The 27542-nt window shown below is 48.4% G+C and overlaps 1 protein-coding gene across 3 annotated transcripts in view; it reads right to left on the bottom strand.

Moving 5' to 3' along the window:
- The window catches only part of AP1B1 (adaptor related protein complex 1 subunit beta 1), a 53081-nt gene extending 26397 nt beyond the window's left edge, over positions 1–26684 (bottom strand). For 2 of the 3 annotated variants that reach the window (XM_082203091.1, XM_082203093.1), the window contains exons 1-7: positions 26560–26684; positions 14404–14465; positions 11070–11175; positions 5980–6115; positions 3249–3494; positions 1667–1857; positions 100–321 (exon numbers count right to left, since the gene is read on the bottom strand). In XM_082203091.1, the coding sequence (XP_082059217.1) occupies positions 100–321; positions 1667–1857; positions 3249–3494; positions 5980–6115; positions 11070–11175; positions 14404–14440 (938 nt within the window). In that variant the 5' untranslated portion in view covers positions 14441–14465; positions 26560–26684. Of the gene's footprint in view, positions 1–99; positions 322–1666; positions 1858–3248; positions 3495–5979; positions 6116–11069; positions 11176–14403; positions 14466–14620; positions 14642–26559 lie in introns of those variants that run through there. The other variant, XM_082203092.1, reaches the window with a different exon arrangement.
- Positions 26685–27542: the final 858 nt, after the last annotated feature.

The raw sequence follows: 27542 nt of genomic DNA, 5'->3' as shown, positions 1-27542 counted from the left end.
GCCAGTTACATGCCTGAGAGCATCTCGCTGTATCCCTGGAAGCAGTGCTACCTGCCAACCACCCTGCCCACCTGTAGCCAACAGAGCATCCACCATCACCTTTTCTGCACAATGAGGTTGATGTTTCGGAGAGCCACGTATTGCAGCTCTGGCTCAGCAGACAGCAGGGTGACGAGCGGGGGAGCCAGCTTCTTCAGCAAAGTGCCGTAATAATCCAGGTCCTTCGACAGCATCTCCATGAACTTCATCAGCACTTTCACAGCCGAGAGGACCACGGCGGAGTTAGCGTGGGACAGCCGGGGTGTCACTCGCTCACAGATGCTGCAGTGGGGGGAAGAGAAGGAAAATGATGATGCAGCAGACAAATGCCAGAGGAGATTTTTCACAAAGCCGCTGACCCACCAGCCCAGCTCCTAGGTGCAACCAACAAAACCCTGTTTTCTGTGGTCCTGCACTGCAACCATTGGGTAATCTGGGAAAATGGAAGAAAATGAAGAGTTGTGCTCTATGCTAGCCCTGCTCAGGAAATCAGCAAGCAGGACCTGCATTTTCCAGCTATTTCTTTTCATATAAAATAAAATAAAATAAAATAAAACTGTTTAACATACAATACAATAAAAAACAAACTAATCCAAATAAAAACACTCTCCGTGCCCTTACCACAGCAAAAAGACTGATACTGATGGATTGGAGAAATAAAAATGTGTCTCCCTTCTATTATTGGATTGAAGACTTCTACGAACTCGCAACATATGAACAACTTGCATATAAACACAGGCTTGCCACGGATAAATTCAATGATATTTGGAATCCATTCTTACAAATACTGTAGTAGGTTAAGATCTGGTGTAGTACAATAACAACCTTGTAAAGTACACAGTTTTGGGTTTCTTCCCTCCCCCCTTTATTTTCCCTTCTACACAGGTGATGTTTCTCTTTTTCTCTCTTTTATTTATGTCTCTCTATGTTTAGTGCACATATAATTATGTAGTTTTTGAACTTTCACTAAAAATGTTTAAATTAATAATAATATAAAAACCAATAAAAACACAGTACAATAAAAATAAAATACAAAAAGGAAAAGACAAACAATAAAAAAGAAAGAGAAAGAGGAGGAAGAAAAATACAAAGCTTCCATCAGTTACTGGTATTCAGAAACATGCAGCCTCCGACTGGGGAAGCCAAGAATAGCCATTGTGGGTAGTGGCTATTGATAGACTTGCTCTCCCTGACTTTCTCTCATCCTCTTTTAACATCATTCGAGTCTGTAGCCATCATTGCCTCCTGGGGCAGCGAATTCCATAGTTTAAAATAAATCCTCTCTTTAATCTGCCCTGAATCTTCCAACGTTCCAATGTCCAGGAGTTCTAGAGAAGGATAAAAACACTTTCTCCATATCTCCTCTTATTTGCTTTTCCTCAAAACATGATGCCCTTTCTCAAAAAAATCTGTACGGAGTCTTCTGAAGCGCAGAGTGCTACAGTAAAGAATTTGGCTCCGTTGATAACAAAAACAGAGGCATGGGACGGACAGACAGAGAGACCGACACAAATCGCACACAGACTGGGCTGTCTCTGAACAAGGAAGGGCATCTCGCGCAACAGTGCCTGCAAAGCAGCATGGTCGACACGGAGCTCGAGTAAGTGAGCCAACCCGCAGCTCTCACCTCTGGGCCTCGCGGTCATCCTTGGGCATGTAGTTGGCCAGGCAGTCGAGGATGAAGATCTGGCCCCATTCCGTACACTCGTTCAGGGCAGTGAGCAGCTTGTTGATGGACTGTGGGTTCAAATCCAGCAGGTTGCTGCTGGGGTGAGATTCCGCTATCTCTGAGAGGGCTGCTACAGCATTAGCTACCACCTGGGGGAAAACAAAAGAGAGTAATCGTCTGTGAAAATAGGAACGCTATGCCTAATAAAGGATTTTGAACGTGAACGAAAATAGGAACATGGGAAGCTGCCTTATCCTGAGTCAAATATTTAGTCCATCTAGCTCAGTACTGCCTACTCTGACTGGCAGCAGCTCTCCAGGGTTTCAGGTGGGAGTCCTGAAGAGCCCACTGAGATACTGAGGGCTGAAATGTTCTGCCACCTGAGCTACAGCTGCAGGTCTGTCTAGCTCAGTACAATTCCCAGAGTGCTCCGATAGTCAATCTCTCTTTCCCAGGGAACTCTGGGAATCGTAGCTCCATGAGGGGAATGGAGGCTTCCTCTATTAACAGGCATGGCCAAACTTGGCCCTCCAGCTGCTTTGGGACTACAACTCCCATCATCCCTAGCTAACAGGACCAGTGGTCAGGGATGATGGGAATTGTAGTCCCAAAACAGTTGGAGGGCCAAGTTTGGCTATGCCTGCTCTATAACAAACCAGAGTTCCCAGAATCCTTTGCAGGAAGCCATGACTGTTTAAAGTGGTACCGTAGTGCTTTAAACGTAGGGTGTGAATGTGGCCTAACTCTTGTAGGCCTCACCAGGCAAATAGTTCTCGGCAGCTCTTGCCTCTAAAAAAAAAAAAAAAAACTCTCCACAGAAAATGCTCCCGGAGGCACCAGGTGTACAGAGATGTATGGAAAAGAACACACCCCCACCCAAAAAGAAAGAAAATTAAACCGAATGTTATTGTTGCATGAAGCAAGGCTTCCTAGCAAGACCGCTATTTCTCTCAGCAACCCAGAGGCCCAAGGAGCATTCGAGGCCATTTGGCCTAAATTAAAAATTCATTTGGAACTTGGTTTGCAGAGGCAGCCGATAGTTCTCTCATTACGTTCCTTTTAAAAATGTAGGAAGCGTGGAGCGGGGTGGGGGGAAGAAAAGGAGCAGCGCTTGGGTTGGGCATTTCTCCAACGCTGGTTAAACGTGCAAGACGGCAGGCAGCCCTTTGCCGCTCAACTGCTTCCATTTCAAAGATGCACGTTTGGCTCCAGGCCAGGCGCTGCAGACAGAAAGACAGCCGATCAGGGGGGACGTATTCCTGATCTGCTATCTTTCCTTGCTTTTGGTAACCATCATGGACGCTAGCAATTCCTGAAGGCCCTTACACATTTGAGCTAACCATGTAAGGGAATGGAGGAGAAAAACTCTTTGCAGCTGGTTCCTTTACTTAGAGAGTATCTAAGTAGTAGCTCCTCCCTTCGACTACCTGGGAATCCCTCCACACCCAAAGCCTTTAGCTGAGCTTGGTTCAGCTGGGGCAGGGGACTAGCGGCCTGGACAGCCCCCCTCCCCACCCCCAGGCAAGAAGGGGTCCATCACCATAGGATTGGAGTCCGAGATGAGGTCCTTCAAGGTGTCCAGGAAGCCCTGGTCCTCCACCAGCTGCGCATTGATGTCGTGGAGCTTCGCCACGCAAACAGCTGCCGTCTTGCGCACGTAAGGGTCCTCATCCTTCAGGCACTTCCTCAGCGGCTCACAGAGGTACTCGGTGATCTTATCGACCCGGATACAGCCCATCGTGCGCACTGCCAGGGCCCGGATGAGGGGGTTGGGATCTTCGCAGTCCTGTAGGGTATGGAAAAGGCATCGCAGAGTTGGGAAAAGGTTCAGAATAGGACAACCCAAATGGTCAAGGTGTGGAGTGACTCGCCTATGAGGAATAGTCTTGGTTTCTTTCCATACATTCTCATAATTGTCTTTAAACAGGTTTATATTTTTCGATGTCAGCCAAATTCCCAGGTACTTCACCTTTTTAGCTACCATTAAAAAGTTTTTATTTATACTTTTCAAATTTATACATTTCATTAGTTATACAATCAGTTCAACAAATTTGACTTCCTTCCCCCTCTTTCTGAGGTTCCTTAAATTTATTTTTTAGTATCATCTGCATATCCAAATTCATTTAATATACTCATTTAGTCATCTATTTTAAATATATACGCTTATGAAACTGCAGGTTATTACAATAATCCTGCCAAAGGTTGTTATCTTGATTTCTTATTCTTCCGGAAAGTTTCGCCATTTCTGATTATTCCATATGTTTCTGTATCCATTCTTCCTTTACTGGGACTTCGACTTCTTTCCACTTTGGGGCAAGTAGCATTCTTGCCGCTGTAGTAGCATACATAAGTAAATTTCTATACAATTTAGGTAGTTCTGTCCCTATAATTTCCAAAAGAAAAGCTTCTGGTTGTTGTTGTTTTATTTTACAAAAGTTATTTTGAACATCCTTTTCAATTCATTGTATATCATTTCTCAGTAAGCTTTTAACCTTACGACAAGGCCACCACATATGCGTTTGGGACTTCTTGGTTCAGAGAAAAGATGAGCAAAGGGGGACGTGACAGAAGCTTATAAAATTATGCATGGTGCACATAGAGAAAAGTTGTTCTCCCTCTCTCGTAACACCAGAAACTTCTGGACGTCCAATGAAGCTGAATGCTGGAACATTCAGGAAATACAGGTAAAAGAAAGGACAGTTTGTAGTTAAATAATGGAACTCTCTTCCACAGGAGAAAGCGATGTCCACTTGAACTCAAAGCCAATTGTGGGAAATTTCAGGGCAGATAGAACTGTGGAACTCACCGCTACAGGAGCCAACGGTGGCCACCAATCCAGATGGCTTTGAAAGAGGATTGGACAAATTCGTAAGAGGAGGAGAGGGCTATCGACGGCCGCTAGCCATGATGGCTCTGCCCTGCCTCCATGCGGGGGGGGGGGGCACAGGAATGCCTCTGAATCCCAGTTGCTGGGAATCGCAAGTGGGAAGAGTCCTGACGTGCTCAGGTCCTGCTTGCGGTCTTCCCGGCTGACGACTGAGAGAACAGGCTGCATCATCACTCTTTAAAAAAAGGTAAAGGTACCCCTGACCATTAGGTCAAGTCGTGGACCACTCTGGGGTTGCGTGCTCATCTTGCTTTATTGGCTGAGGGAGCCGGCGTTTGTCCACAGACAGCTTCCAGGTCATGTGGCCAGCATGACTAAGCCGCTTCTGGCGAACCAGAGCAGCGCACGGAAACGCCGCTTACCTTCCCACCGGAGCGGTACCTATTTATCTACTTGCACTTTGACGTGCTTTCGAACTGCTAGGTTGGCAGGAGCGGGGACCGAGCAACGGGAGCTCACCCCGTCGTGGGGATTCGAACCGCCGACCTTCTGATCGGCAAGTCCTAGGCTCTGTGGTTTATAGACCACAGTGCCACCCACGTCCTGATCATTCTTTAGCTTTGCCTTAAAGCTGAGATTTTGTATGGGATAGCCATAGAGAAATAGCATTACTCCACTCTATGCCCAAGCTGGCCGTTTTGATCAGCAGAACTGGCGCGATTACTGGTCCCACATAATACACATTTGTAAGAAATTGACTTTTTTTTTTAGTGTGGCAGCGGCACCCCCCTCTTTGGAACTCCTTGCCTATTGACATCATATAGGCAACTCCGCTGGACTCTTTCTGGCGCCTGCTGAAAAATATTTTCATATATACGGACATGGTAGAATACTGACCTGCATTCAAAGCTGGGGGATTTTGTTTGCTTTTTAGCTTCTCGTTGATTTTAATTCACTTTCAAATGTTTTAAAATAGTTGACTCAGTCATTGTTTAATTCTTTTTGCTTTGAGGTTGTTGTTGTTTTACAATCAGGCAGCTTTCAAATTTTATGAAATAAATAAATAATGCTTATGAAACGCCCACACACTCAAAAAAAGATCGAAATGCTCTTCCACTGGGGAAAATGGGCACTTCCATTTTTAAAACTTTAGAGCAGGGGTCAGCAAACTTTTTCAGCAGGGGGCCGATCCACTGTCCCTCAGACCTTGTGGGGGCCGGACTATATTTTTTTGGGGGGAAATGAATGAATTCCTATGCCCCACAAACAACCCAGCAATGCATTTTAAATAAAAGGACACATTCGACTCATGTAAAAACACACTGATTCCCGGACCATCCGTGGGCCGGATTGAGAAGGCGATTTGGCTGGATCTGGCCCCCGGGCCTTAGTTTGCCTACCTATGCTTTAGAGAGCAGGTGCTGCTCCTGCTCCTATAACTCACCTTGACAAAGGTGTTGACAGCCATGATGGCCATGTCTGGCTGGCTCTTGGCATAGTTCATCAGGTACAGGTAAACCAGCTTCTTGAGTTCCAGGTTGTCCGTCTGCATGCAGTTCACGACGTCAGGGAAGAGAGCGCTGGAAATGGAGAACAGGCAGGCGGCGTGAGGAACCAGGATACAGATGGGGAGACACACATACATACACACATACACACTTGTGCTGTTTTAGAGCAGCTGGTCAACGGGCCAGGAAAAACGTAAGCCTTGGAAATAATAGTAATAACGATGATGATTTCATTATTTATACCCTGCCCATCTGGCTCTGTTGCCTCGGCCATTCTGGGAGGCTTCCAAAACACATATAAAAACATAATAAAATGTCAAACATTTTTTAAAAAACTTCCCGATACAGGGCAGCCTTCAGATGTCTATAGCAGGAAGACAACAGGCAACCACGTTGGTGGCAGCGTGTCTCTGAATTCCAGCTGTTGGGAGTAGAGAGGGGGCTGCTTTCGCACTCAGGTCCTGCTTCTGGACTTTCCAGGGGTGTCAAGTGCTGTGGCTTGGTGGCAGACCATATGCTTTTCATGCAGAAGGTCCTAAGGTTCAATCCCCAGTGGCATATCCAGTAAGGGCTGGGAACACCTAGAAAGCTGCTGAGGACAGTGTGGTTTCCCTTGGGTCTCCAGTTGTCTTTGGACTACAGTTCCCATCATGCTAGCTAGGGATGATGGGAGTTGTAGTCCAACAACAGCTGGAGACCCATGTTTGGGAAGCCCTGGTATAGACCGTACTGAGAGAGATGGACCAATGGCCTGACTCAGTGTAAGGCAGTCTCCCACACGCCTGTTTCATTCAGCTTTTTATTTAGAACCTTGAGGACTAGAATCTTAAAAGTCGAAGCTAGATGGACCAACAGCCTGGCTCTGTATACAGCAGCACCCTGTGTCCCTACCTGGTTGGCCACTGCAAGAACAGGATGCTGGGCCAGCTGGGTCTGTGGTCCCATCCAGAGGGACCCTTCCCGCCTTCTTAAGAACTGGGCAGCTAACTATGACACCAGATTGCCCTCTTGGTTTAAAAGCTAAGCAAAAACCAATACAGTGCGGACCTGCTGCTCCCCAGACCAAACGTAAAAGAGATTTCTCCTCCCATTGCCCCACCGGAGAAAGACAAGGAATCCCTAAATCTACCAGGCCAGCTAGAAAAATATCGTATTTTTTGCTCTATAAGACTCACCTTTTCCCTCCTAAAAAGTAAGGTGAAATGTGTGTGTGTCTTATGGAACGAATGCAGGCTGCGCAGCTATCCCAGAAGCCAGAACAGCAAGAGGGATTGCTGCTTTCACTGCACAGCGATCCCTCTTGTTGTTCTGGCTTCTGAGATTCAGAATATTTTTCTTCTTGTTTACCTCCTCCAAAAACTAGGTGCGTCTTGTGGTCTGGTGCGTCTTATAGAGCGAAAAATGCGGTATCTTAGCTTTTCCCTGGTTGCCATGCCAGATTTGGACTATCTGCCTGAAGGCTTTGCAACTGTTAGCTAACTTAAGTCTGTCCAGACAGCTTGTTGCTTGGTTACAATATTCCTGCACAGAACTACCACTGGACAATCACACCGCTGAATGCTTCCTACCGCACTCCTGACGTTCATAACCAAAATTCCCTGCACAAAGAAATCCAGCCAGAGAGCTGTGCTAACAGAGGCTGATAGGATTTCTAGCCCAGAACAGATGGAGGGCTGTAGGCTGGAGAAAGCAGAGTTAAATGTTATTTTTTCATCCTCATTTTTTAAATCAGAACCTGTGTTGAGATTCACTGCTTCACCATTCAGAGGCCTCTCCTCCTGGCCCCGGCTACTATGTTTTCCCTCCCTTCTTGTTATTGTGCATTGGCTTCTTCAAGGTGGGATTGCTGCAATATGCTCTACGTGGGGCTTCCCTTAGGCAACTGCTGGAAGAAGCAGAACCTTGTCAGCATACAGTTCCTCTGCTCAAGAGAGCTGCACTGGTTGCTCACCTGCTCCCGGGCCAAGTTCAAGGTTGTGACTATTAGTATATGAAAGCTTGGGACCAAGTTTACCTGCGAGGTCGTCTTACCCCATTGATGCCCCACTAGACTGCTCTGATCTACAGAACTGGCAAAGTTACACGTGCCACAAAATACACGTGTAAGAAACTTGTAAGAAAATGATATCCCGTATTTTTCGCTCTATAGGAGACACTTTTTCCCCTCCAAAAATTAAGGGGAAATGTTTGTGCGTCCTATGGAGCGAATGCAGGCTCCTTGGCTTCAGCGAAAGCAACTCGAAGCCTCCAAAGCGTAGAGGAAGCGCTCCCTCCATGCTCCGGAGGCTACGCGTTGCTTTCGCTGAAGCCTTTGGAGCACAGTGGACCTCGCGCTGCGCTCCAAAGGCTTCGGGTTCCTTTCGCTGAAGCCGGGAGAGCAAGACTCTCCTGGCTTCAGCAGAGAGGGCGAGCTGTGCAGCGCCCCTTCAGCGAAGCGGGAGGAGAAATGGAAGGGGCTCCGTTTCTCCTGCCGCTTCGCTGAAGGGGCGCTGAGCAGAGAGGGGGAGAATTTTTTTTCTTGTTCTCCCCCTCTAAAACAAGGTGCATCCTATGGTCGGGTGCGTCCTATAGAGCGAAAAATACGGTATTTAGTGCAGCAATGCTGACACTTCGGAACTCCCTGCCGATTGATATCAGACAGACGCCTTTGCTGTGCATTTTCTGGTGCCTGCTAAAAACATTTCTGTTCAGGCAAGCCAATCCAGGCATGTAGACACGTGTTTTAATTTCGGTGCGGGCTTCCCACCCAGCCCTCCTTATCCTAGAGTTTAATTAATTTTTGAATGTAGTATTGTAGAGTTGGAAGGGACCCCGAGGGTCATCTAGTCCAACCCCCTGTAGTGCAGGAATTCTGCCCACAACCATCCCTGAGTGGGATCAAACCACCAACCTTCTGGTTAACAGCCAGACGCGCTGACCCCATGGCACTGCAGGAGGGCTCTATAAATAGTTGCTTTCAACTGTTTCAGTGTTCTATTTCTAAATCGCTTCGAGGTTTTGCCGTGATCAAGTGGTATACAGGCCTTGTCAAATAAATAAAAATGAACGGAATTGCTCCCTGGTCCAATTTCAAAGCTGCAAAATGCTCGGCACGTGCGAAGAGTCCTGCTCCCTGAAGGTCAAGGACGCAGCCAACCTCCTTAATCCAAACAGAGAAGCCTGGAATCCGGATTATTCCTACGCCACACATCTTTAACAGGAAGCGAGGCTGATGGCTTGAAGCTCTGGTGCGCAGAAGCATAGCTGTCAAGTTACAGATTTGAAAATAAGGGACCAGCAGCCTCGAAAATAAGGGATCAGCAGCCAAAATAAGGGATTTTCAGGGCACAGGTATGTTCAACATCTGAGCCCCTCTGAGCCAAAGGCAGAAAGCCCAGCCAGCAGCCAAACAAAGCCTCAAGCGGTGGTTCCCATAGTGCAGCAACCTGGCAAAGGGGATGTAGCAAGGAAAACCACCATCACCTCTCCGCTGGGAAGCGCTGAGCAAAGGCGAGTCCCCAGGCAACGTGGCCAATTTGATCGGCACAAGGCATGCAAGCTCCACCCCCCAGTCGTTCTTAGACTTCTTATTGGGTGAGCAACGCAGCCAAGCAACACAGTTGGAGCCTCCCTTCTCCCTGGCCGGCAGGGAGGGAGGGAGAGGAGCTGCTCCCTTTGAAACCCGGGAAATTTAAGGGACATCATCAACAAGGGACAGCAGCGGGACACGGCAATGGGATAAGGAAGTTTCCCGCCAAATAAGGGACGGTTGACAGCTATGCGCAGAAGGCCAGAGACCAAGTCAATGAAACCAGGCAGAGGGCCTTGTGAAAACCACCACTTGTTCCACCTCTCTCTCATTTCCAAAATGATCATTCTGGGAACGGCGTCAGCGAGCCGAGAGCCAGGAATCTCTCAGCTTGGCTCTTGTGACAACAGAACTTGTGGATGGAACTCACGTTAGAAGATTCAGGGCAGGCAAAAGAAAGGACTTCTTCACGCAGCGTATAGTGGAAATGTGGAACTCCCTCCCACAGGAATCAGGAGCGCGCTCTTGTGTTCGGGTCCTGCTTGCAGGCTTCTGATTGGGGAATCAAGGTGGCCACTGGGTGGCCTAGATGGACCAGTGGTCTGATTCAGCAGACCCTTCTTATGTTCTCAGAAATCACAGCCATGCTTAAAACTATCCAGCCTAATAATAATAATGATAATAATTTTATTATTCGTGCCCCACCCATCTGGCTGGGTTTCCCAAGCCACTCTGGGTGGCTTACAGCACATAAAAAATGACATTGAAAACTTCCCGATACAGGGCTGCCTTCAGATGTCTTCTAAAAGTCAGTTGTTTATTTCCTTGACATCTGATGGGAGGGCGTTCCACAGGGCGGGTGCCATTACCGATAAGGCCCTCTGCCTGATTCCCTGTAACTTCACTTCTCGCAGGAAGGGGACCGCCAGAAGGCCCTCGGATCTGGACCTCAGTGTCCGGGCTGAACAATGGGGGTGAAGACACTCCTTCAGGTATACTGGGCTGAGGCTGTTTAGGGCTTTAAAAGTCAGCACCAACACTTTGAATTGTGCTCGGAATCGTACTGGGAGCCAATGGAGGTCTTTCAAGACCGGTGTTATGTGGTCTCGGCGGCCGCTCCCAGTCACCAGTCTAGCTGCCGCATTCTGGATTAGTTGTAGTTTCCGGGTCACCTTTAAAGGTAGCCCACGTAGAACGCATTGCAGTGGTCCAAGTGGGAGATAACCAGAGCATGCACCAATCTGGCAAACAAGACAGTCTGCAGGCACTCAAGACTGCCTGGGGAAGAGAAACAGTTGCTGGGGCTTTACCGTGAAGCATAATTTACCATGTAATCCATGGGGAAGGCAATAGGCTCAGTGGGAGAGCACTTGCAGTGTGGCAGAGCATCAGCCAGCACAGCCACTGAGCCCCAGTTGTGCTGACTGGGGCTGATGGGAGGTGTAGCCCAACACCGTATTTTGAGACCCCAGATTGGCTCAGATGTTGGACCAACGCATCTCCAGAACGGCAACGTACCTGACATCTTTCCCCACTGTCATGGACGCGATCACCTTTTTCACAGCTTCCTTTTTCTTCTCCTTTTTGTCGCTGTTGAGCTCAGCCTTCAGCTCAAATATCTCCCCTGGAGAGGGGGAAAAAACCATGGAAGTTTAAATCAAGGTGGCAGGAGGTCCTGCTCAGCACCTAGAGAAAGTACCCCAACAGGCAGGACGACAGCACTCAAGAGCAGCAGCTTACACAGGAAGCCCAGTCTAGCTCAGTACTGCTAACACAGACTGGCAGCAGCTCCCTAAGGTGCCAGTCTTTCCCAGCCCCACCTGGAGATGCCCCTGGGGGTTGAATCTGGGACCTTCCGCAGACAAGGCAGGTGCTCTACCTTTAAGCTATGAACACCCAAAAAATTAGATAATGCCAGGCGGCCAATGGCACATCTAACCCAGTATCCATGCAATGGTCACCTCCAGGCTTGACTACTGTAATTCGCTGCCCTTGAAGCTGTCCCAGAAACTCCAGTGGGTGCAGAATGCTGCAGCGAGGCTCCTCACAGGGTCTCTGCCATGGGAGCATATTCACCCAGTGCTTTTCCAGCTGCACTGGCTCCCGGTGGAGTACAGGGTCAGAATTAAGGTGCTGGTTTTGACCTTTAAAGCCCTTCACAGCTTAGGACCCTCATACCTACGGGACCGCCTCTCCCGGTATGCCCCACGGAGTGCCTCAAGGTCCATAAATAGCAACACCCTAGTGGTCCCGGGCCCTAAGGAAGTTAGATTAGCCTCAACCAGAGCCAGGGCCTTTTCAACACTGGCTCCGGCCTGGTGGAAAGCTCTGTCTCATGAGACCAGGGCCCTGCAGGATCTGCTTTCTTTCTGCAGGGACTGTAAGACAGAGTTGTTCTGCCTGGCTTTTGGCTTGGAGCCAATTTGATTCCCTCCCCCTCTTTCTTTTTCCTTTCTCCTCCTGTGATGAGGCTACATTTTAATATTTTAATGTTGTATTTTAATTTTGTTTTTAAGTTTTATTCATTCAACTTGTTTTTATTATTGCTTGTTAGCCGCCCTGAGCCCGGCCTTGGCCGGGGAGGGCAGGGTATAAATAAAAATTATTATTATTATTATTATTATTATTATTATTATTATTATTATCATTATTATTGTCTACACTGACAGGCAGTCGCTCTCCCAGGTTTCAGGCTCTCCCGGCCCTGCCAGGAGATGCTGGGCAGATGGCTCTACCATGGAGCCACCACTTGCTCATGCGTTCTGCCTCCACGATTCAGGTTTTCAGAGTCTGCTTTGGCAAGGGGGGGGGTGGGCAAAGCGACGTGGGAAATGAATCAATATTCTGCTTCCTATGCTCTCCAACCAGCTTATGAATTATTTTGCAGGTTTCTGAATTGCCTCTCATCCGAACAAATCCCAGCGGCAGCAGACAAAATGCAGGATGTAATAATCCTTCAATTTAAAAAAAGATTAAGAACAACGAAAAACTAAAATAATAATAATCATCATCATCCTTCAGCGCAGCTGCCCCGGTTTCAGGGAACAGCATCCCTGTTGACATATGGCATGCTCCCATCCTGCGGAAACAAGGTGAAGGCATTTTTCTGTTTTGGCCGGCTTTTCAAGCTGGAAAAAAGGTTTCTGCCTTAGGTTTAAAAACAGTGCAAAAGGAACAGCTACCTTCAGTTGCTTTTTGTATACCCTTTAAAAACTATTTTGAGTTGCTTTGCACAGTTGTGAAGTTGGCTTGTTTCAAGAGGCAGCAGTTAAGATTAACCACAGTTTAGGGCAGGAGTAGGCAACCTAAGGCCCGGGGGCCGGATGTGGCCCAATCGCCTTCTCAATCCGGCCCGTGGATGGTCTGGGAATCAGCGTGTTTTTACATGAGTAGAATGTGTGCTTTTATTTAAAATGCATCTCTGGGTTATTTGTGGGGCCTGCCTGGTGTTTTTACATGAGTAGAATGTGTGCTTTTATTTAAAATGCATCTCTGGGTTATTTGTGGGACATAGGAATTTGTTCATTCCACACACACCCCAAAATAGTCCAGCCCCCCCACATGGTCTGAGGGATGGTGGTCCGGCCCACGGCTGAAAAAGGTTGCTGACCCCTGGTTTAGGGTTTCAGCCTGGGTCATGGGGGAACTATGCCCTGTCTCTGAAGGCACTGCAACAAGCCCATAGGCATCACTTCACTTTTAACATTTTACTTCTGGTATTTTGATGCTGCGTGCTTAAATTTTGCTTGTGGTTTCATGGCTGTTAACTTATATGAGCTGCTTAGAGATACCAATGCTTGATGGTATGCAAGTTATTAAAATAAATGGGGGGGGGAGCCTATAAGTTGCCTTGAGATATATGCAAAAGGCGATTCATATAAATTCATAAATAAAAATATTAGAACTTCCAGAAACTTGTTATATGTTTTGCCATTCCTTTAATTACATGCACAACAGAACCGAACTAGACTTGACAAGCAAGTAACACTAATATTATTCATGTGAAGGAAACATTTATTCTCACTTTCGTCTTTCGCCTTTGCTATTTTAACCCATCTGCAACTGTACTTATTTTGCGTGCCTATTTTATTGTTTTGTTCTTCAAATTATATTTTTCATCTGTCTTTATAGCTTTTTTATACATTACCAAAAATATAAAATAACTAACTAAAAATCATGTTTCTTTAAGCTCTCCCGTATGGTTGAGAGTTTTCTCCCTTTTTTTGAAGGGGGAGGGGGAGAGAAAAAGAGATTTCTGCATATTGAAAAACAGCATTTCAGGAAGGAGGCAGGCATAGAAAATAATGATGACTGGGACCCTCGAGGGGGTGACTGGAAGTCACAACGGAAGTTATGTTGTAAGGATTTAATTTATCCTTTGTAAATCGTAGTATTCTTTGGTTCTTTTTGGTTGATTGTAATTTTTCTTGTTAAAACTAATAAAGAAACAAACAATGAAAAAAGAAAAAAGAAAATAATGATAACGATGATGATAATAATAATACCACCATTCTGGGCGGCTTACAGCATATATTAAAATGTATATTACTCTGGGTGGCTTGCAGCATATATTAAAATATTAAGAAACACATCAAACATGTCTTCTCCCTGATATGTTTTCTATGTGCAAGGAATGGCTTCTCCTCCTATGATTAGGGAGAGTCTAACCTGCCGCTCTGACTTGGAAAGAGTCCTGGAACAATTTTATAGCCTTGATTGGATTGCCGTTTGGCTCTTGCCACACTTCTCTCTCTCTCTCTCTCTCTCTCTCTCTCTCTCTCTCTCTCTCTCACACACACACACACACACACACACACACACACACGATCTAAAAGCAACCCATATATATTACCTTTCTTGGTGGTGGTGAAATACTTGGAGTCTGACATCTTGGTTCCTGGTTTGTTGCTGCTTCTGAAAGAGGAAAAAAAGAATAAAAATATAGCAGGCGGCAGAAGAAGAGGTTTTAACGTCCAACGAACCCTGAAGGATAAACAGAGAGGGAGGAAGGACACAAAGGGAGAGAAAGGACAAACTCAGAAATTTAAAAAGGAGAGGGGAAGAGAAACGAGCATTTGGAGAAGAGGCTCTTATCTGGGACTTTCAGAGATGCCTTAACAAGGTTTGCCAGAGGCTGCTAAGTCCCAGGAAGGAGCCCTTGGCAGGGTGTGGAAGGGGAATTCTCAGAAGAGAAACGGTGGGTGGTCAGACCCACAGATCAGGTTTTAAAAACACTACGCGCAGAGAGACACCGCCAGGTTTGCTAGATAACCCCCCCCCCAAAAAAACCAACCAGCTGAGGAGATGCCAGGAACGAAGAAACAACCAGCATATTCAGTGCCAATGAAAGGATCAGCAAGAGAAGGGCCACACACGCACAAACTGCAAACACCCAGTTCACATCAGGAATCCACTGTCATAATGGGATGCTCTTAGTGGGTTTCAGGCTAAGTGGCTTCCAAGGAGAAGAGAGGAAGGTGCCTTCTACTGAGTCAGATCATTAGTCGACCGACCTACACTGGCTGGAAGCAGGTCTCTCCAGGGTTTCAGCCAAGAGTCTTTCCGCAACCAGACCTGGAGATGTCCAGGATTGGACCTAGGACCTTGCATGCACGAAGCACATGGCCTTTGAAAGAGGGGTTCAATTAGGGCCGGCATCCCCAAACCCGGCCCTCCAGCTCTTTCGGGACTATAATAACCACCATCCCCAGCCACTGGTCCTTTTAGCTAGGGATGGGAGCTGTAGTCCCAAAACAGCTGGAGGGCCGAGTTTGGGGGGTATCTGAATTAGGAGGAGGAGCATGGTTCAGCGATATAAGCACCTGACCTGCATGCAGAAGGTCCCAGGGTTGATTCCTGGCATTTCGAGGGTTAGAAATCTCCCCTACCCGAAACCCCGGAAAGCCACTGCCAGTCCGAGTAGACAATGCTGAGCTAGATGCACCAACCTCTTTCCTCCAACCAAGCATAATCTGTCCTTCTCTAAAGAATGAAGGAGACCAGATATAGCACCGTGGGTCTATTGCTCTCCATAAACCTGGGTCTTCGCAGGCCTGTTCCTGGAAGCTAAGGATTGTTCCTGCGTTATATAAACACCACCATCAACTTACAGAGAGACACTGCATTCAAAGAGGGACTGCTAAAGACAGGCAATTATTGGATGTTTTTGGTTCAGAAAGAAGTCTTCCTTCAAAACCAGCCTCCGGGAGAATTCTGAGCTCCAGACCAGAAGAAAAGGCCGAAGCTTCAGCAAAGCAATTGGATCCCTGAAGGAGGAGCACAGGACACAGCTGGTCCTTTGAAGGCACTGTCCGAGCCGGACTAAGCACTGTTGAGCTGCTTTTCCTGACACTTAAGGACTGGTTCAGACATTCATTGAGGCCGATCTAAGGACTGGTTCAGACATTCATTGAGGCCGATCTAAGGACTGGTTCAGACATTCATTGAGGCCAATCTAAGGACTGGTTCAGACATTCATTGAGGCCAATCTAAGGACTGGTTCAGACATTCATTGAGGCCGATCTAAGGACTGGTTCAGACATTCATTGAGGCCAATCTAAGGACTGGTTCAGACATTCATTGAGGCCAATCTAAGGACTGGTTCAGACATTCATTGAGGCCGATCTAAGGACTGGTTCAGACATTCATTGAGGCCAATCTAAGGACTGGTTCAGACATTCATTGAGGCCGATCTAAGGACTGGTTCAGACATTCATTGAGGCCGATCTAAGGACTGGTTCAGACATTCATTGAGGCCAATCTAGGGACTGGTTCAGACATTCATTGAGGCTGATCTAAGGACTGGTTCAGACATTCATTGAGGCTGATCTAAGGACTGGTTCAGACATTCATTGAGGCCGATCTAACGACTGGTTCAGACATTCATTGAGGCTGATCTAAGGACTGGTTCAGACATTCATTGAGGCCGATCTAAGGACTGGTTCAGACATTCATTGAGGCCGATCTACAGCTTGGTACTTTGCTCATCATAGGAAGCTGCCTGAAGTCCTTAGTCCACCTGGCACAGTACTGTCTGCACTGACGGGCAGCAGCCCTTGATGGCTTGGGGAAATGGCTTTTCCCAGCCCTAACTGGAGACCCTTGGCATTGAACCCAGGACCACCTGCATGCAAGGTGGCTGCTCTACCACCGAGCTACAGCCAAATGGCTCACTCACTGCCGTTTTCCCTTTCCTGGTTTATGAGGCAAACCACAGCTTTTGAGAAATCATCTGAATGCAGGGAAAAAACATGCTATGCATTTTCTTGCAAATCTGCACTGCATGCAACTGGTTTCCAGTCCTGGGTCTGCAAGCAAGCAAAAAATATTCCGCTCGTGCAGACCAAAACCAGCAGAAAGAGGGAGGAGGGAATTACGATATGTCAAAGAAACCCCAAAATGATATTCAAGGCTTGCTCACGTTTCACCAAAATGTGGCTGGCTGTGACATGTGAGCCAGCCTCAGGTTTTTGGAAACCACACTTTGAAACCTAAGAAAAGAAGAGCAGCCTTGCTGGATTAGGCCAATGGCCCATTTATTCCAACATCCTGCTCTCACACTGGCCACTCAGATGCCTGTGGAAGACCTGCAAGAAGGAGCTGAACACAACAGCATTGTCCCCTCCTGAAGTTTCCAGCAACCGGTATTCAGAAGTGTTATTGCCCCAGCATATACGGAGGCAGCATATAGCCACCATATTCGTGTATTTTCATTATTGCATTTTATTGTGTTGTAAATTGCTTCGGAACGTTGCTACGAGAAGCGATTTGCAAATTTACCGTATTTTCCGCTCTATAGGACGCACTTTCCCCCTCCAAAAATGAAGGGGAAATGAGTGTGCGTCCTATGGAGCGAATGCAGGCTTTCGCTGAAGCCTGGAGAGCGAGAGGGGTCGGTGCACACCGACTCCTCTCGTTCTCCAGGCTTCAGGCAGCTATCCGCAAGCCTTCTGAGTGTGGCGGGAGTTCCCGTTGCGCTCCCCGGGCTTCAGATAGCTATCCGCAAGCCTTCGGGCTCTGAAGGCTTGCGGATAGCAGCCTGTTCTGGGGGCTGGGGAAGCTCGGGTTTCCCCCGCCCCAGCCCCACGGCTGGGGGGGGGGAGGAAATATTTTTTTTCCTTTATTTCCCCCCCTAAAAACTAAGTGTGCCCTATGGTCTGGTGCGCCCTATGGAGCGAAAAATACGGTAATAAAACTACACTCACACTGTTTTCGCCTGTTTCTCCTCGCCCAGCAGCAGGGAGGGTCAGACTGTAAGCTGCTTGGGGCAAAGACCTGTCTCACTCATGGGTTGATTGCTTTTAGATCCCACCAAGGAGTTCAACGTGGTGTGTGCGTGCAGCTCTGCTCCTCTCCTCAATGAATCCTCACAACAACCCTGGGAGGAAGGTTAGGCTGAGAGGCAACGACTGGCCCAAGGTCACCCAACCCATGGCCAAGTGGGGATTCGAACCCTGGTCTCTCAGATCCTAGCCTGACACTCTAACCCAGTGGTTCTCAACCTGTGGGTCCCCAGATGTTGTTGGACTACAACTCCCATCATCCCTAGCTAGCAAGGCCAGAGCTCAGGGATGATGGGAGTTGTAGTCCAACAACATTTGGGGACCCACAGGTTGAGAACCGCTGCTCTAACCGCTACCCCACGCTGGATACCCCACGGCGCTACAGAAACCACTTTCCAGGAGGACTTGAAATTCAGGAGGCATCACATTACATCACTTGTTTATCTGCTATTCCCTTTCCACTGTCTTCAGGAAACAATGTGGTAATCAAGTAAGTTCAAGGTCTCCGGAGTGAGATTTTCACAGCGCAGAGCCAAACCTGTCCTGCACAGATGTCCAGCCTGACCCAAAGCCACCCTCCTTAATTACTGGTACTCCGAGTCCTCACTGTTGCAACTCAGAAGGACGCAGCTGGTCGCTGCAATCTCAGAAGACCAAATCAGCATATTTTTGATAATCCAAAAGGGGAGCTACGAGAAGGAAGCTCGGATTTGTTCAGCGACTTTCACTCCTGCGTAGGGGTGGGTGAAATCCACATCGCTCCAATGGGAAAGCCTTAGAAGCAATGACCTCACTGGAGAAACCCCTTCCAGGAAACTGCCATGTCCCAGCCAAAGTCTTTCTGTAGCAGCTAGTTGACGATCTCTGCTTTTTAGATTTCTTAAGCGGTTTTTATTGTGTATAGGTATTGTTGCAAACCAGCTTTGATTTTGTGTATGTGTGTGTGTGTGTGTGTCATGTTGTTATTTAGTCGTGTCCGACTCTTCATGACCCCATGGACCAGAGCACGCCAGGCACTCCTATCTTCCACTGCCTCCCACAGTTTGGTCAAACACGTGTTCGTAGCTTCGAGAACACTGTCCAACCATCTTGTCCTCTGTTGTCCCCTTCTCCTTGTGCCCTCCATCTTTCCCAACATCAGGGTCTTTTCCAGGGAGTCTTCTCTTCTCGTGAGGTGGCCAAAGTATTGGAGCCTCAGCTTCAGGATCTGTCCTTCCAGTGAGCACTCAGGGCTGGGTTCCTTAAGAATGGATAGGTTTGATCTTCTTGCAGTCCACGTGACATAGTACTATATAAATGTTTCGATTATTTAATTAAGATCACACAGCATGTCCATGGCTACAGCCTGCTCCAAAAAAATCACGCATCCACTGTTTTGTGGGGCCGCAATGGCACAAAAATGTGATTACAAAGCACAGATCCACATGGATCCTCAGGATTTTTGCATTGGGCTACCCCAAACTCGGGGACGCGGGTGGCGCTGTGGGTTAAAGCCTCAGCGCCTAGGGCTTGCCGATCGAAAGGTCGGCGGTTCGAATCCCCGCGGCGGGGTGCGCTCCCGCTGCTCGGTCCCAGCGCCTGCCAACCTAGCAGTTCGAAAGCACCCCCGGGGGCAAGTAGATAAATAGGTACCGCTTACCAGCGGGAAGGTAAACGGCGTTCCGTGTGCGGCTCTGGCTCGCCAGAGCAGCGTTGTCACGCTGGCCACGTGACCCGGAAGTGTCTTCGGACAGCGCTGGCCCCCGGCCAATAGATGTGAGATGGGCGCACAAACCCCAGAGTCTGTCAAGACTGGCCCGTTCGGGCAGGGGTACCTTTACCTTTACCCCAAACTCACCGTCAAATCACATGTCTGTGGCCACAGCATGAACCACAAAAATCATACATCCACTGTTTCGTTCAGAATATTTTTTTTCTTGTTTTCCTCCTCTAAAAACTAGGTGCGTCTTATGGTCAGGTACTTACTATGGAGTGGAAAAATGTGGTATTTCATTTCATTTTATAAATAAATACAATTTATCTCTCACTTTCCCAGTTTTAAAAACATGTTCTGTTAACAGCAGGTCTGCAAATAACATCTAGTCTCCAGGATGCATAGATGATTCACAAGCGGAGTGTTTGTGGGGTGGGGGGGAACATGGATCAATTGTGTCAGAGTATAGCCAGCAGCACACTTGCTAGTCACCTTTTCTGTGTCTTCGAGGACTAAAGGAGATCATAAGGAGGCCAATATCATAACGCTCTTCTAAGAAATCTATGGTGCGGCCGCATTTGGAACACCGCGAGTACAGTTCTGGATGCTGCACCGCAAAAAGGATATTTTAAGAGTTGGAAAAGGTTCAGAAAAGGGCTAGCGAAGTGATAAAAGTGATCAAGGGGATCACTAAGGAAATGCTGCCGTCTTTGGGACTTTTCAGTTTGGGAAAAATGTGAGTTAAGAAGAGACACGATAGGAAAATGATGCACGGCACAGAGAAAGTAGACAGAGGAATGTTTCCCCCCCCCTCTCATAACACTGGAAGTCGGGCACATCCGAGGAAGCTGAATGTGGGAAGTTTCAGGGAAGACAGACCTGCGGAACTCACTGCCACAGGAGGCAGCGATGGCCACCAACTTGGGTGGCTTTAGAAGAGTTTGTTTAAAAGTTAAATTCACGGAGAAGTAAGGCTCTCAGTGGCTACTAGTCCTGATGGCTATGCTCTGCCCTATGCAGCCTAGGACCCACGTACCTACGGGACTGCCTCTCCTGGTATGCCCCACGGAGGACCTTAAGGTCCACAAATAACAACACTTTGGAGGTCCCGAGCCTCAAGGAGGTTAGATTGGTTTCAACTAGGGCCAGGGCCTTTTCAGCACTGGCCCCGACGTGGTGGAACGCTCTGTCACAAGAGGGGGACTTGACATCTTGGGGGACTTGACATCTTTCCGCAGGGCCTGCAAGACAGAGCTGTTCCACCTGGCCTTTGGTTTGGACTCGGTCTGACCCTTATGTTTCCCTCCCCTTATGGCCTTGATTTATTAGGTACTTTAAAATGAAACTGCATTTTAAATTGCATTTTAACCTGTATCTTAAATTGGATTCCCCCCCCCCCCGGTTTTTCCCCTATTATGTTTTTACTGTGATTTTATTGGTGTTAGCTGCCCTGAGCCTGGCTCTGGCCGGGGAGGGCGGGTATAAATAAAAGTATTATTATTATTATTATTATTATTATTATTATTATGGTCAAAGGCAGCGATACTTCTACATACCAGTTGCCAAGAAACCATAGGGAAGGAGAATGCTCTTGTGCAAAGAGGCACCTAATTGTCCACTGTGACAACAGGATGCTGGACCAGATGGGCCCGATCCATCCAGCACTTCTTATCTTCTAAAAGTGATAGAGCCCTTGACTTAAGGCAGGTGTTCAGAAGACCTGTAGGGGCAGCCAGATGTTGTTGGACTATAGCTCCTATTACCCCAACTCGGACTGATGATGCCTGGAGGGCACAACGTTGGCTCTCCTTGCTGCAGATGCCGTACTAAAACTCTTGATGGCCCCCTGCCCCTGGTCAAGCTGGCTGCTGTGGCTAATGGGAGTCCACCACCTTTGGAGAGTTACAAGGTTAGCCACTTCTGGCTGCAGGTGCCATTCACAGGCTCTTCAACAGCAGGTCTGGGGGGAAATAAATCTCCCTCTCAGGCCTTCTGGGCTCAAGGGGCAAATGGTCCTTGAGATCCTGGTGCCCTTGGGATCAGAGTTCTTCAGCCTATGACACATTGGTTGGCTCGAAGGGCAGCTACAACCCAAAACATCTGGAAGGCACCACGTTGGGGATGCCAGACTCTCTTTGCTACTCGTTTTCACTCAAAAGGGAAGCTGGCATTGCCAACAAAGGTCCGTATGGTTAAAGCTATGGTTTTCCCAGTAGTGATGTATGGAAGTGGGAGCTGGACCATAAAGAAGGCTGATCGCCGAAGAACTGATGCTTTTGAATTCTGGTGCTGGAGGAGACTCTTGAGAGTCCCGTGGACTGCAAGAAGATCAAACCTCTCCATTCTTAAGGAAATCAGCCCTGAGTGCTCACTGGAAGGACAGATCGTGAAGCTGAGGCTCCGATACTTTGGCCACCTCATGAGAAGAGAAGACTCCCTGGAAAAGAACTTGATGTTGGGAAAGATGGAGGGCACAAGGAGAAGGGGACGACAGAGGACGAGATGGTTGGATAGTGTTCTCGAAGCTACCAGCATAAGTTTGACCAAACTGAGGGAGGCAGTGGAAAACAGGAGTGCCTGGCGTGCTCTGGTCCATGGGGTCACGAAGAGTTGGACACGACTAAACGACTAAACAACAACATGAGAATTCACAAAATGGTAGGCTCCAGAAGTTTGGGACTGCCACTCTCATCGGCCCCACGCTGGCTGGGTTTGATGGGCATCACAGCCCAAAAACATCTGGAGGGTGTCAGGTTGGCAAGGGCTGGCTTAACGCTTTTATCTAAGTTTAGTGCTGGGAGAGCAGCGAGTCACGAGGCGGAGGTTGTTTTGTAATTACGAGGAAGGGAACAGAGAAGTCAGAGAAAGGAGAACCTCCAGAGGAAGCAGCTTTCCTCGAAGCCTGAAAATAGGCAAGCATCTCCCTTGAGTCATCTGCAAGCCCAGCTGCAAAGCAGCAACTCAGGGTGGTTGGGAAACCAAAAAGTAGCTTTCCCTCGATGTTCTTCAGAGCTGGCCTAGGCAAGCAGAAACATCAGATGGTAGCGGCCCAAGATGCCACAGCAAACTATGCCACTTCCCAAACTAGAGGTGGAGAATCACATTTTTTGAAGTTCTTGCTATGTGGAGGAGGAATTCCCTTGCAAGTAGAAATCTAGCACAGGAGGATAGTTTTCCACCTGCAGGCTGATTTTTTGTTTGTTTACAAGGGAGAGTCTATGTAACAGTCAGCATTTACCCCCTTTGGGGGGCTTCTCCTATCCCCTGCTTTCTTTTTTAAAAAGTCATTTGCTTTTTCAAACCTTGGGATTCAAGCCTGCCAATACTTCCCTCTTCAACAAGGAATGCGCCATTTGGGTTATGTGAACAACGGCACAGACCAGGGAAGTTCAGAAACAGAGGGAGATAACCAAATAATTTGTTAAGCAGATCTCACACAACTTGGCTCTTACAAAGATGAATGGGGGCAGAGAGTTATCAGTGGCTTGCAATTCCTAAAAACATGAATAAGCAGAGTTTACCCTACAGGTCAGTTGCCTTTGCAGCAAATTCTTAAACAACTCCCCCCTACCTGTGTGAGGGAGTTGAAAGTCCACTAGCTAGAACTACAGGCTTAGAGACCAACAATCCTCAAAACAGGCAAGAATTGACATTAAACATGCGATACGAAGCAGAGGGATTTCTTCCACAGAACTGCTTTTTGCGAACACAGGACTAAGATGAACAGCCCCATAATATATAGCTCAATGATTCCCTTTGAGTAACTTTGAGCAGACACACAAAGGACTGCAACGCGAGTGCCTCGACAATGTTTAAAACAACCTTCTCCCAACCTGAGGCCCTTCAATTGTTTGGGACTACAACACCCATCAGGCTTGCCGATCAGAAGGTGGGCGGCTCGAATCCCTGCAACGGGGTGAGCTCCCGTTGCTCAGTCCCAGCTCCTGCCAACCTAGCAGTTCGAAAGCACGTCAAAGTGCAAGTAGATAAATAGGTACCACTCCAGCGGGAAGGTAAAAGGTGTTTCTGTGTGCTGCTCTGGTTCGCTCCCTCGGCCAATAAAGCAAGATGAGCGCTGCAACCCCAGAGTCGGCCACAACTGGACACAACGGTCAGGGGTCCCTTTACCTTTACAACACCCATCATCCACAGCAAGCACATTCTGACTGTGGATGATGGAAGTTGTAGTCTAAAAACATCTGGAGGGCTCCAGGTTGGGGGAATGACTATTTAGAGTGTTAAGGTGAAGAATTTGCCTACAGGCATGCATTATTACCCTCATACCTACAAAAGGAGTGGGATGAAATATAACCAGAAAATCTAGCACAATGGTTCAAACAAAAGAGAGAGAGAAAACCAGATCTCAGGGAGAAAACAGCGCTGTAAATTTAGTCCACAACTCTTTACCTTGTTTGCCTGCTCACCTACATATTCTCAAGTTAGTTACTTGTGGCTTAAGGGGAAATGGTTGGGGGGGGGGGAATCCAGGAAAACGTAGCTGCCTGTTCATTTCAATGTGATTCTTACTTATTGCAGCAACCGAACCAAGTGAGTGTCCATCCACACACATCCAATTAAAGGTAGCAGCAGGAAGATCTAGCGACCACTTGGAAGTACCGTGACAATGACCTAAAGCACTCCGACGCCACTTTAAAAGTCGTGGCTCCCCTCCCCCCCAGAGAATCCTGGGAACTGTAGTTTGTTAAGGTTGCTGAGAGCTCCCACAGAGCTACAATCTCTAGCAAACGACAGAGGTGAGATTTGCACCAGGAACTTCCCTGCCTCTGTATTCTTTACACCACTGAACACGTTACATCACAACGGGCCAGGGCTGGGAAGAGCATCTACTTTGCAGGCAGGATCAACCCCTGGCAGGTAGGGCTGGGGGAAAAACCCCACCTAAAACTCTGGACAGCCACTGCCAGTCAGTGTTGGCAATATTGAGCTAGTTGGACCAAAGGTCTGACCAATAAGGAAGCTTCCTGTTTTCCTATACCACCAAGGGTGCGCTTGATAGACAACTGCATGGCACCAATCATAGCTCAGCTGAGTGTACCCCCCCCCAAAAAAAAGGAGGAAAAAAAGACATCCTTATGTTCCAATTCATGGATTGTATCTTACGTGCTGCGATCCCTGCATTGCAGGGGGTTGGATGACCTTTGGAGTCCCTTCTCAACTCTGCAATTCTACGTGTGCTCTTAATAGTCAATAGCGTTTCCCTCCTAAAACACACACATACATTATGTGTGCAGTTACCCCTTTAAAGGGGTAGTAAATTGCCAGGTACTATTGGACTCCCATCAGCCTAGACCATTCTGGGAGGACCATGGGAGCTGTAACCCAGTGAAATCTATAGGGCCTAGATTCCCCATCCCACAAAATGCTGCCACAGCGCAAATGCACATTACACAACCTTGGATGTTTTAAAAAGAAGCAGAGCCCCTCACCCAGTAACATGTCAGAGGTTGAGGAGGGAGCCTATTGACCTTTGCGCTGTAAGACCAGAAAAACACACTAGCTTGTTGGTCATTTGTTGCCCAACTGACCAAGCCAGACCATTCCCAGCAACTAAGGTATTTCTAGGGAGAAGAAAACAAGACTCAAGCCTTGACTGGAGACTGGTAATATCTTCCAAAATCATGACACCCATTTTTCTCTTAATCAAATACACTTTGTGCATGCTCAGGGATCACTGGCTTGTAGTCTTTTTTGAAAAGAAGGATGTCAGTGCTTAGAAACAGATGCAGTGGCTGGACCAGAGCCCAAATCACACTCCCCACCACCCAAAAAACTTAATATTGTAAAGCTCACAGAAACATACACACAAACAAGAGGTAGGACAATTGACCCATGACTATTAAAAGGCTTTCACGGGTGTCTGGGTGGGGGTAGTTTGACCTGGACTGTGAGGGCATGGGGGGGGGGGCAAAGAGCTAGTGCAATGGGGCTCCCCAGACATCACTTAGGAAGTGGGGATCCTCTTGGCAGGGCAGCCAGTCTCCTATTCTCCTCCTTTCCCATAAGGAGGTCGGCTCCCCACCTCCATGCACAAACATGGGCACACCGTCTTTTACAGCCCCTTCCCCATTGAGGGGCAGGCCAGGCCCCTCCCCATAGATATAATATAGGCAGGCAAGTAAAGGTTGCCCCCAATGCATAGAGACAAGCATTTTGGGGGGGTCTCTTACAGTCCCCTCCTCAAGAGCAGATGGACAGACAGGGTCTCCTATTGCCCCCCTCCCCATAAGCAGGCAGGCCATCAGGCAGGTGGCAGCAGGGGAGTAATCTCCTATATTCCTTAATCTCCAAGAACAGACTGAGAGGGTGGCGGCAGCGGGGAGGGAGGTGTTTCTTACAGACCCCTCCAAGGGGTAGACAACAAGCATGGAGGAAGGTCTCCTAATAGCCCCTCTCCCCATAAGCAGGCAGACGTGGGGGGGGGGGGGAAGCAATCTCCTCTAGCCTGAAGATTATGTACGGATAGGTAAGAGAGGCAGGCAGACGGACCCCCCTCCTCAAGGGCAGATGGACAGGTCTCCTACTGCACCCCCCCCATAAGCAGACAGGCCGATGGGTGGGGAGTGGATATCCCCTATTGCCCCCCAGGCAGGCAGTCTGTCACGGGCCCTCAAGGGAGGGCAGAGAGAGAGAGAGCTTCTTACAACCTGCCCATCCCATACCTGAGCAAGCCGGCCGGGTCTCCTACACGACCCTCCTCCCCATAAACGGGTGGGGTAGAGATATCTGCCCTCCAACCTCCAAGTACAGACAGGCAAGGAGGGGGGGGGGTCTTTCATAGACTCCCCTCCCCAGGGGGGGCGGGCAAAGCGAGCTCCCTATAGCCCTCCCTGCCCCATAAGCAAGGTAAGCAAGCTGGCAGGGTCTCCCATGACCCTCCTCCCCACAAGCAGTGGGGGTAAAGGGGCTCTGACCCCCCCTCCCCTAGAGCACGCAAGCATTTAACCCTTCAGGGGAAGTGGGGTCGCTCGGGGGCTCGTCGAGCAGGCAGCCCCGGCGGGCCCTCCCTGCCTACCTCCGGGGCCGCTGGCGCTGAGCTCCTCTCCGGCTGCAGCCGCTTCGCCCTCTCTTGGCTCCGGCCCCAGCGGAAGTGACGGCGGGAGGAGGAGGAGGAGCGGGAGGAGCAGCCGAGGATGGCGGGGGGGGCCCAAGAAAACGCCACGCAGAAGCACTGCCGGGCGGGAGGAGGGACGGACCGGAAGGAGGGCGGGGGAAGAGAAAAAGAGAGGCGCCGGCTTCATCCGCCCGGCCTCTCGGATTTTGCCCTGCTAAGGGTTCCTTTGGTTAGCGAGAGGTTCTTTCTCTCCCTCTTTCCTTCCCCGCACAAGGCGGCAGGCATAACGGGCAAGGGCAGGACCCTGCCCCGAAGAGCCTGCCCCGAAGAGCCTTTCACACCTGGCTGCCAGCCCACACTGTCCTTCCAGAGGACTACAGTGGTACCTCAGGTTACATACGCTAACCCAGAAATATTACCTCGGGTTAAGAACTTTGCTTCAGGATGAGAACAGAAATCATGTTCCGGTGGCGCAGCGGCAGCGAGAGGCCGCATTAGCTAAAGTGGTGCTTCAGGTTAAGAACTGTTTCAGTTAAGAACAGACCTCCAGAACGAATTAAGCACTTAACCCGAGGTACCACTGCAGTAGTGTTATAAGAAAAACAACCTCTTAATTCCCTTACAGGGGTGCCCAAACTTTATTCCATCAGGCATTTTAAGTTAATGTTCAGGTTTCTGGTTTTGTGGTTAATTTTTATTGTTTTATTCTCTCTGTGGTTTATCTTTATGCAAACTGCTTGGATCTGCTAATGATTAAGTAGCATAAAAATGTGATGAATGAATGAATGTGTCTGCAGCTGCTCCTTCATTCTTGTGAATGCCCCTAAAGAAGAGGAGGCTTAGCAGTGGAGAGGACTGTCCACTTTGTGTAGCTGTTTCTTGCTCTGCTCTGTTTCCCATTTCCCATTTGGGATAGAAAACTCAAGATGGTGGGCAACTCAGCA

The sequence above is a fragment of the Podarcis vaucheri genome (assembly GCF_965113315.1).
Source record: "Podarcis vaucheri genome assembly, chromosome: 16".
Taxonomy (NCBI): domain Eukaryota; kingdom Metazoa; phylum Chordata; class Lepidosauria; order Squamata; family Lacertidae; genus Podarcis; species Podarcis vaucheri.
This window is presented reverse-complemented; position numbering and strand designations above follow the sequence as displayed.